Source organism: Montipora capricornis, unplaced genomic scaffold (assembly GCF_036669925.1).
Source record: "Montipora capricornis isolate CH-2021 unplaced genomic scaffold, ASM3666992v2 scaffold_429, whole genome shotgun sequence".
Lineage (NCBI taxonomy): Eukaryota > Metazoa > Cnidaria > Anthozoa > Scleractinia > Acroporidae > Montipora > Montipora capricornis.
This window is the reverse complement of record NW_027180161.1, coordinates 1-10,000: the sequence shown is the minus strand read 5'-3', so window position 1 is coordinate 10,000 and position 10,000 is coordinate 1. Positions and strand designations below refer to the sequence as shown.

The 10,000-nt window shown below is 38.8% G+C and overlaps 1 protein-coding gene across 3 annotated transcripts in view; it reads right to left on the bottom strand.

The window, feature by feature from the left end:
* The window catches only part of LOC138035604 (nucleotide-binding oligomerization domain-containing protein 2-like), a 24,963-nt gene extending 14,969 nt beyond the window's left edge, over positions 1-9,994 (bottom strand). The window contains exons 1-2 of one of the 3 annotated variants that reach the window (XM_068882250.1): positions 9,460-9,994; positions 2,694-3,949 (exon numbers count right to left, since the gene is read on the bottom strand). In XM_068882250.1, coding sequence (XP_068738351.1) covers positions 2,694-3,882 — 1,189 coding nt within the window. In that variant the 5' untranslated portion in view covers positions 3,883-3,949; positions 9,460-9,994. Of the gene's footprint in view, positions 1-2,693; positions 3,950-7,429; positions 7,455-7,494; positions 7,706-9,459 lie in introns of those variants that run through there. The other 2 variants (XM_068882251.1, XM_068882252.1) reach the window with 2 other exon arrangements.
* Between the last annotated feature and the right edge of the window lie 6 nt (positions 9,995-10,000).

Below are 10,000 nucleotides of genomic sequence, written 5' to 3'. Positions count from 1 at the left end.
CCGATTCTTGTTCAATGAAATACATCAAAATGTGAATGATCTCGTTTTCAGAGATAAAGTGGAATAAAATACATCAGTAAAACTCTTCTTTGACCTTAAACTGACAATTTTTTTTAATTGGATTCTAACCTTAGCGTGATCCCTATTCCTATCGACAGTTGACTCTGAAATGGCTTTTTTCGTTTTCCATTCTTTCGCTGAGGGTGTGCTTGTTTTCCTCTAAAACTCACGTGGTTCAAGAAAAATTCATTGCCAAACTGGCGAATTCCAAAGAAAATTTCACTCGAAAAACCGATATCGCACTCATCGCTCCGTGATTTATGCGACATCGGTGTTTAGCGTAAAATTTGCCGTGGAATTCACAAGTTAGACAAGAAATTTTTCTATGGAAGAAAGCAAAGAAAATGATTTAATTATTAAAGCAGCAACCGGAAGCATCGAAACGCGGACAATTCGAAACTTTTATTTTCACTAACCCTACAGGCAGTAAGAATAAATAACCAGGGAGCTCCACTTTTAGCCTTGGCTAAATCTATATATTATTTTTGATATTGGAAAGGGTATGGCCCTCACATCTATCAGTGGTCATCAGTGTCTTCAAGTGCACAGAGCGTATAGGGAAATGACGTCACAAAGACCAAATAAAGAAAGCGCTGTCACGTTGACGTCTAGAAACTAATCCCGCAAGAATTGAACTCTTCTTGTTTTACGCAAACACGAAGTAGCATCTTTTGTTCAGTTAGAGAAACTAAGGCACCTTATCGTGTGAGTAAACAGGCCCTTTGGTGCTTGAGTACTAATAATCTTACCCTTTCGGTCCTCACGGGATTTCCTCTTAAATAACATGGGTGATAAATTACTTTTTTACTCCGCGACATTTTCCACGAACACGTATTCGCATACAGGAAAAATCACGGAAGTGATACTGCTCTTCTCATCCTCACAGAACAATGGAGAAAGGAACTAGACCAACATAATATCATCGGAATTGTGTCAACGGACCTTTCCAAGGCATTTGACACTTTGCCACACGAACTAATGGTGGCAAAACTTAAGGACGTTCGCGCCAATTGTTTCTGCGCATCCTTACTGCGCACGCAAATGCACACGCCACGTCATACACGAGCGCGCGCGCTAAGTAATAAAATGAGAAATGGTAGGGCAACAGGCCATTGCTATAGCTTTGCCTGGATTTAACGGTCTTGGACGTTCGGTGACCCCAATTTTTCTTTCCAGAAACGGATTTTATTTACAATTATCTCCACGTTGTCCAAAAATGAACAAAAAATCAATGTGGGAAGTTAAAAAAATTGCAAGATTTCTGCTCACGGGACATCAAATCCTGCCATCTTGCGGCGGCAAGGCGCGTGAAACTGTGGTCGCTAAATGCGAACTTGATCTTTAAGGAACCTCACCAGTTGACTAAATTCACTTAATAAGTTCACTTTAACAATATTTGTCAGAGACGATTTCACTTCAAAGATTTAATTGCAATATATTTGGGTTTACAGACACTGGCCTTATTCGCTAACGAAGCCCGATTTTGTCACATTTGGGGTGTTTTTCCGGGCATGTTCTCTCCAAAACGAAGTCGGTGACCCCCCATTTTTTTTACATTTCTGACATAACTAACTCATCATGTTACAGAGGTAAAAGTTTCAGAAAAAAATCAATGTTGAAAAATTTTCGCGCGAACGTCCTTAAGTCCTACCGAGCTGACGATAAAACCACCGATCTGATTCATGACTACCTCACTAATCGACGTCAGCGGGTCAGATTAGGAGATCAGTTCTGAAACTGGAAGGAAATCTCAGCGGGGGTCCCGCAAGGCAGCGTTCTCGGAAAAGTAATATTCAGCAAATACTAAGCAATAGAGTAATATGGGAAAGTCACAGGTTATGCCACAATTCTACTGCGAAAACACTGCTATTCCCATTACTGTACCTAAACAATAGAACGGCGGCCATGTTGGTGTACCCAACTAATCCTCCGGGAATTGAGCTCTATTATCATGAAAATGTTTCCTTTTGTTTCGGTGGAAAAACAAGGTTACTGATTACGTGAGTGAAAGCACTCTATAGGGAAGATATCTGCCTAATTTGCCAACTACAGGAACAAAAGGCCTTTTGTTTTGACAGCCAATGAAGCTCTAGTAGGCACATTACATTAATGACAATAGGTGACGTCAACGATATCTTCCCTATAAACTTGACTTAACTTGACAATGTTGCCATGGCAACTTTTCCTACAGTGCCAAAATGGCATCTTATAAAAGTAATTTGACACCAATGATATTAATAGCTAATCAAATGGTGACGAGTGAAATTAGGGAATAATTTGTCCAAAATCAAATAATCTCCCGAGCCTTCAGGCTGTTTGTGCTTTTGATGACATTTGAGGCCAGGATCTGGTAAATATATTGAAGCGAACAATAGGTGAATCGCTCATAGTTAAGAAAAAGGCAATATCACACTGACTATCAAACAAATGATACTGACTTTGAGTGTATTTCAATCACCGAACGTTGGAAGGGCTCAGTCTCAGTGAATTAGATTTTTAGGTGCCTTTTCCATCAAATTTTGATTTAATGAAGGTGCCATTCGTATCTGCTATCTTCTTGGTGGAAAGGCAGTTTGATTTAGATTTGAAGCGATTTTTATATAAAGGGATAGAAATACATTGTTAATTCATACCATTTACTGAGTTGATCATCTTTTTGACGAGATCTTTGCACTGCTCAGACCAGCTATATTTCTTTCCATAGGAGTCACGCAAAGCCTTAGCTTGATCAAGTCTTGTCTGCCTGTTTTTGTTCCAGATGTCCTTGATAGCTGCTGTCCACGCACTGGGATCCTCAGAGTCAATGACGAATGAAGAATCACATGGTACATTGCCTAAGGCCTCTCCAAATCCCGAGTTCTTGCTGACGATCACAGGTAGCCCAGCTGACAGAGCCTCCAATCCTGTTAAACCAAACCCTTCTGTTCTAGAAGGCATGAGTACAAGATCCACCGTACCGAATAATCCCTTCAAGCTTTCTCGGCTCTCGATATAGCCTTTCACCCTGAGGCGATGTTTGGAAATACCACATTCCAGCAATCGATTTGCGATCTCTTCACGTTTTCCATCGGGTGCTCCGACGACAACGAGACGAGTGTCATGTAATGCCGCAACAGATTTTGCTGCAATGTCAAACCCTTTTAACTCAAAGTCTTCAGCGTCTCCACGACCGAACACCAGGACACTGAGTTGTTTTCTTTCCTCTGGAACTTGTTGAACACTGACAAATTCATCAAAAATTCCAGGTGTGAAGTCGATAACCTCTTGATCTTTTTGACAACTGCGGAGGTAGTTGCGAAAGGCCTCTGCCAGCTTGGGCCCGACTCCTACAACGAAATCAGCCATCTCGCATAGCTCTACTTCGACATTGTGCTTTTCCTCGCCCTTTGAGATTGGATTCTCGTAACATTTGAACATTGCTAGTTCCTCTGGGTCAGTGTGTACCATTTGTATCCACTTGCATTTGCGAGAGTTGCGAATAACTCGTGCTTGGCGTCCAAGTTTCACTCCATGACCAACAATGACGTCCATTCGCAAATCCTCTGGTGGAAAGCTGAGCCAGTTCAGTTCTTCATACCCCGGCTGTCGTTTTGCCTTGAGAATCCTTATGTCATGGCTGAGAGCTACTTCCCTATCCTCCTCAGAGCATTTTGGTAAAAAGTAGGTGATTTCCACTTCTGGGTATTTGGCCAGCTGTATGGCCAACTCTCTGTTGATTGTGGAAAGTCCGCCTTTACTGGATCCCCACTCAGAAGCCAAAATGGTGACTTGAACTTTGTTGGGGCCAAGTTCGTGAGATTGCTGCAATGAGCCTGACGCCATGGTTAAGTGTGGTGGTAACGCTGTTGCACTGGGTTGGACGGACCTTGAGCCATAGCTATTCTCTTTCCTTAACATACACACACAAAAGAAATTACCAGAAGCATTAATTATGGTGCACAAAAAGGCGACTCAGTAAAGGAAGGAAGTATAGAATGTCGGGAACGGCCCAGGGAAAAGCAGTTTCTTAATAACTAGGGAATAAGTGGTTTTTCCACTGAGCAGTGGCTAATTAAATTAACAAAATTGTCTTTTTTCAGTGGTTTCCCGCAATCTAAAACTTAGCTACATTTACTTCATAAATAGGCATCCGACGTTAAAATAACTGTAACACTTGTGTGAGACTTGTAGGAGAAGTTGACGATTTAACTACGAAGGGGTAGATTTAACTTCAAAAAAGGGAAAAAAAGAAAGGTACAAAACCACCCCATTTTGCTTACTCCGTTTTTGGAGTAAAATGAACTCCTATATCTTTTACTCTTTTGTTAGGGTAAAATTTACTCCGATATTGTTTACCCGTCCTGTGGTGTAAAATTCACTCCAATACAAGAGTAAATTTTATCCTTCTATTGGCGTGAAATAAACTCTTTAAATGGAGCCCAATTTACCCTTGAGAGAATTAAATAATAATTAACTCTAAAACTGGGGTGAGAGAAAAAGGTACAAAACCACTCCTTTTCAAAAGTGAAATTTACCCTCTCAAACTTTACTCCCCTTGTCAGAGTACTTTTTACTCTTTCTACAGAATACATTTACCCTCACTAGATCTACTGTACCTTCATTTATGGTGAAATATCTCATAAAACCATAAAAAAAGTTCAATTTGCTAATATTATGTAGAGAAAAGACCAGGTTTACAATGAATTAGCATCTAATACTGGAAATTTGTAATTAAGAATGCACTTCATAAATATACACATGCAAACACAAATCTAAGCTATCTTTATTCTAGTTACATGTACTCAGGCAACAATAAAATGGCAATCAGCTGAATGGGTTCTTGCCTTAAACAAAGATAAATTGAGTGGTATGTATTTGATTATAGATTGCAACGATGGCTACAAAATCTAATAATTCATTAAAAAAAAAAAAAACCTAAAGCATAGAACATAACAGGTTTGGCCAGTCGAAATATAGTACACATATAAAAATCATCCTACGTTGTGTCGATTTCTGCTTTTATTTTCTTCTTTCTCTTTAAGTCACCATCATTTGTTTTCCTATTTGTGCATTCGTTTGGATTCCGCCGCTGTTTAGACAAATGACGTCAACGGCCGCTGTCACGTGACGACATTTTGTTACCAGATGGTAATTACTGTTTCACTTCACGATTTCTGGTGATAGAAAGATTGTTTTTGTTTTACTTATATTTCACGATTTGTTTGGATCACGCCGCCGTTTGGACAAATGAACCCGCTGTCACGCGACAACATTTCCAAGATTCAGCTTTAGCAGATGGTAATTTCGAGCCATTTTCTTTTTCTGCATATCTTTCATCTTTCTTTCTCTTTTAATTCTATATACTTTTATTTAGGATGGATTTGAGCGCCTAGCAAGGTTTAAAGTGGCGTTTACCACGCTATCCAAGGCCGTATTGACGAAAAAGAGAAGTGTTTCGACGAAGTGGCAACATAACGGTAAATAAGGTAACTTTGAACGGTTTGTACAAGATCAGTATACTTTGACCGAAAAATGTTTTTCCAGAAACGTGATGTATATCTCTCTAATGTCTGATTCATCACTGTGATTGCTTTCAACAGCGTTGGACTTTTGAGAAACAATTATTTTAAAATCAGCTAGCCCCAACGCTCCATCTAATTTAGTAGGTAATATTTGAAAATTTATTTTTTATTCGCTTCCTCAGTTTTTCGATGTTTATCGAATAATATTGCATTAAAAGGCCTTTTTCCTCAACACTGTGTAGTTTCCTCGTTATTTTGCGTTGCGATAGTGACTTCTGAACCGTTTATTGCGGGGGCTTATTTTCGGCCTGATTTTGCTGTTGTCAGACCAAAGCAGTTTGCGGCTGGATATTTTTGGTCTTAAGCGAAACTGGAACAAAGAGATTCATTTTGAAATAGTATTCGGTAGCCTCTACTTGCGAGATAAAAATCGTCCGATTTTATTTTTTAGCCGGAAATCATCGGTCGTTTCTTAGGCGCAGGGCCTCATAATAGCGCTTGTCCACTTCGTCCCATAAGTCTTTAAATCATGATGTGGGGGGAACATTCTTCTAGTGTGACAGATCACGTGTTTCCGCGTTAAAGGCTTTTGTACTGCCAAACCCGCTCGATAATTCTCGACGAATTTGAATAATTCTTTTAATGATTTATTTGTTGCATCGAAGATCGAATTGATTGACCTATTCCAAGTTATTTAGGTAAACAGCTGGGCAGATAAGCTCTTTGTGCTTGACGTGTGGGACTCTGTATGTTTGTAGGGTACGTTTTTTAGACCGGGTTTTGGCGCCCTCAGTACCTCTTAGGTAATAGTAAAACGCGGCCACTGACTGTGAAACCACATTTCGCCTTTGTTTAGCCTGCGCATTCGAGCAGTCGAGCATGCTCTTTATATATCTCGAGCCACTGGGAGCCTAGTCTAGGCTAGTCTTAGTAGAAAAAAGCTTTCAATAACAGTTTGTCAATTGTCGCAAAAAAATAAACAGGACTTTTCTTTCCTTTCTTCAACTCTTTTTGCATTGGAAGTCGATATTGTTGACACAACTGAGTAACTTCTTTACTGATACCCCTTGAATTAATTGATTTAATTGAATTAATTAAGGATAAAACATTTCTGCACTTTGACAGATCATGAAAAAGACCCCCAGGAACAGACGCAACAGAGATGGCAAAGAAAGAAAATACAGTCTGTCAAACTCTTACGGCGAAACACGGGTATGATTATTTATTTATTATTAATCACCATACATATAATTAACATTCCAGAAGTATTGTTATTTTTGGACTTCACGGTCTTCCGAGTTTCACATCGATCGTGCATGAGACGAATTTCAATGAAATGTTGTACAAAACCGAAAACGAAAGCAGTCATTCCCAGAAATTGAAAAGCGGATACCGTTCATTTTGGGTTGACCTATCTTCCTCATCTGTCAGAAGTGATTTCAACACATGTGATGCCAAAAATGTGCAACAATCCGATAAAATAACTTGGAGGCCAAAAAGTAGACAGATAACACTTTAAATCTTCAACAAGCATGAAATTCGCAGGAAACAATAAACAAATGCGTCATACATTAATGATTCTTACAAATAAATAGCTTGAAGTCATTTCTTAAAAGTAGGTAAGAGAGTTGACAGAAACAACATCAGAATTAGGAGAATTGTAAACTTATGACTTTGATGAAAAGCGCGAAAAATTGTTTAGTATTAAGTTCTGCAGTAAAGTAATTGGAACATCTTACAATTTCTTGTATAATAGGAATGTATTTGAATTTTTCAGTAAAACAATTCTGTTTGCTAACAGTGAACGGGAGGGGTCGAGATTTGATAGGAGTACATTCATTTGCCCAATTATAAGGTGTATTTGTTACCGGTAAAATCCGTTCTCAGGTTGAATCCATTTTTCCCTAGGTTAAATTGGTGATTATCATTTTACCTTTAATGGTTGAATATGCACTCAGATGAATTAAGGAACTTGTTTGGAGCCTAAATTAAACCTTGGGAAAAATAGGGTCAGGTTATGATTAGATGATAAAAATTACGGGTAGAAACATACTTATTAAAGACAACGTTTCGGTGTCCTCATGACACCATGATCAGGTCAAATATAATATTTTACAGATAACTCGAATATTAATGTTCAAGATTAAGTTCAAAGTCCCTAGAGGCTACTGGAGAGAAGTTTTGCCTTTATCGAGTCACTTTGGATATTCAGACAAGGTTTGTGCTCCCGAATAAGGAACATTTCATACACAAGACAATCAAATTTGCATGAGCATTTCTTAAGAATGCGAAACATGTCAGATGTTATTGTTCTTGATTGATGTTGACTTTGGCTGTGATTGAATATTGAACCAGATCTTTTATGCTCATCGATCCGCTGGTAGAGATGTCGACGCGTGTAACCAGCATAGCTGGCATCACACCAGCCACATTCAAATTTGTAAACTACTGATTGTTCGTTGATCAACGCGGGCTTGATTTCTTTATGTTTGAGATCTTCTCCAACTTTTCGAGAAATTTTCAAGCCCAAATTTTCAAGCCCGCGTTGATCAACGAACAATCAGTAGTTTACAAATTTGAATGTGGCTGGTGTGATGCCAGCTGTGTTGGTTACACGCGTCGACATCTCTACCAGCGGATCGATGAGCATAAAAGATCTGGTTCAATATTCAATCACAGCCAAAGTCAACATCAATCAAGAACAATAACATCTGACATGTTTCGCATTCTTAAGAAATGCTCATGAATGCAAATTTGATTGTCTTGTGTATGAAATGTTCCTTATTCGCGAGCACAAACCGTGTCTGAATATCCAAAGTGACTCGATAAAGGCAAAACTTCTCACCAGTAGCCTCTAGGGACTTTGAACTTTATCTTGAACATTAATATTCGAGTTATCTGTAAAATATTATATTTGACCTGATCATGGTGTCATGAGGACACCGAAACGTTGTCTTTAATAAGTATGTTTCTACCCGTAATTTTTATCATCAAATCCATTACATTATCATGTTTGATAGGTTATGATTAGTTTTGGTTATTACACATCGATATCAATTGTGACTTATCAGTGTACAATAGTAAACAATGAAAAGGACAGTGTTGGGTTGATCATGTTCGTCGCTGAAGAGTAAGGTTGAAGACACAGGACTATAGTTGGAGAGTGCGAATTCGAGTACGGGTGAGTGCTGCAATGTTGAGACTCAATGGATAAGGGTATGAATACTGAAACCGATAACCGATTAGAAAGCTGCCTCGAAGTTGCGGCAGGAAAAGACTTGAGTGGTATTGCCATGCATATGACTTGCTTCAAATCGGAGGCTATCGTGAAACTCGCCTGTAGATAGTCACTATAAACAATGTACTTAAGTTCTAGCTTTGTAAGTACTTCCTGCCGTGTACCTCAAGGAAAGCTCCTTGGACCAATTCCTTTGCACTGATTCACTAATGTCCCTTTTCCTAACCCACGACACACTTGCCTGGGGTAATAGATATTTGAACACACTTCATTCCTTCGGGTGCTAAATAATACATTTTTCACTTAAGTAACGGAAATTTACGAATAAAATACCAGAAGCGGTAGTAGATAAGTCACAAATTGAGGTTAAATTTATTTGCATAATATTAACGCATCTATTGCATTGACTCGTTCTCAAAGTCGCCTATATTATTGAAGTCGGTACGAAGGTTCAAGTTTTTCATCAAATAGAGTCGTGCCTTAAAAATGAATTTGTTTTTTTCTTTTTACAAGTACGCCAGGACATGCGATTCATTCACTTTCTTTTCCTTTGATTGGATCAAGAATTGGATCAAGAATTGTTTGTTGGAATTTTTTTTCATGATCACTAAACAAAAAGTGTGCGATAAACCATAATACTACCCTTTACTAAAAACCTACCTATCTCCTTTCCTGCGGAATTTGCAACGGGTGCTTTGTTTTTGAACGAATAAACTGCGGTATTAATAGCGCTTGTCCACCTCGCCTCAAGGGTCTTTAAATCATGATGCGGGCGGAACATTCTTCTACTTGACAGATCACGCGTTTCCGCGTTAAGGGCTTTTGAACTGCTATACCCACTTAATAATTCTCGACGAATTTAAAGTACGTTTTATAAATGATTTATCCGAGAAATAAACAATATCACAAACAGCGGGATCGGTAATCAGAATTCGAAATATCTACAACGTGTTTTAGCGCGAAAGTAGAAATTTGTTTAGTAGTTTTCTTTCTCATTGGTCGGAGAAGAAGACTTTTTAAGCCATGATTTAAAAAGAAAGCAATTTTTTTACGCCTTACTTTTAGCTAGATTTTAACTGATTACCGCGCGCTTTCGACATTCGTTGCTTTGTGCCTTTTAAATTGTAAAAGTAGTTCATCGACTTAATAGGGGGGTGATTTGGCGTCTCTTTTGGGCCAGCGACTCATTGACTTCTCTCCC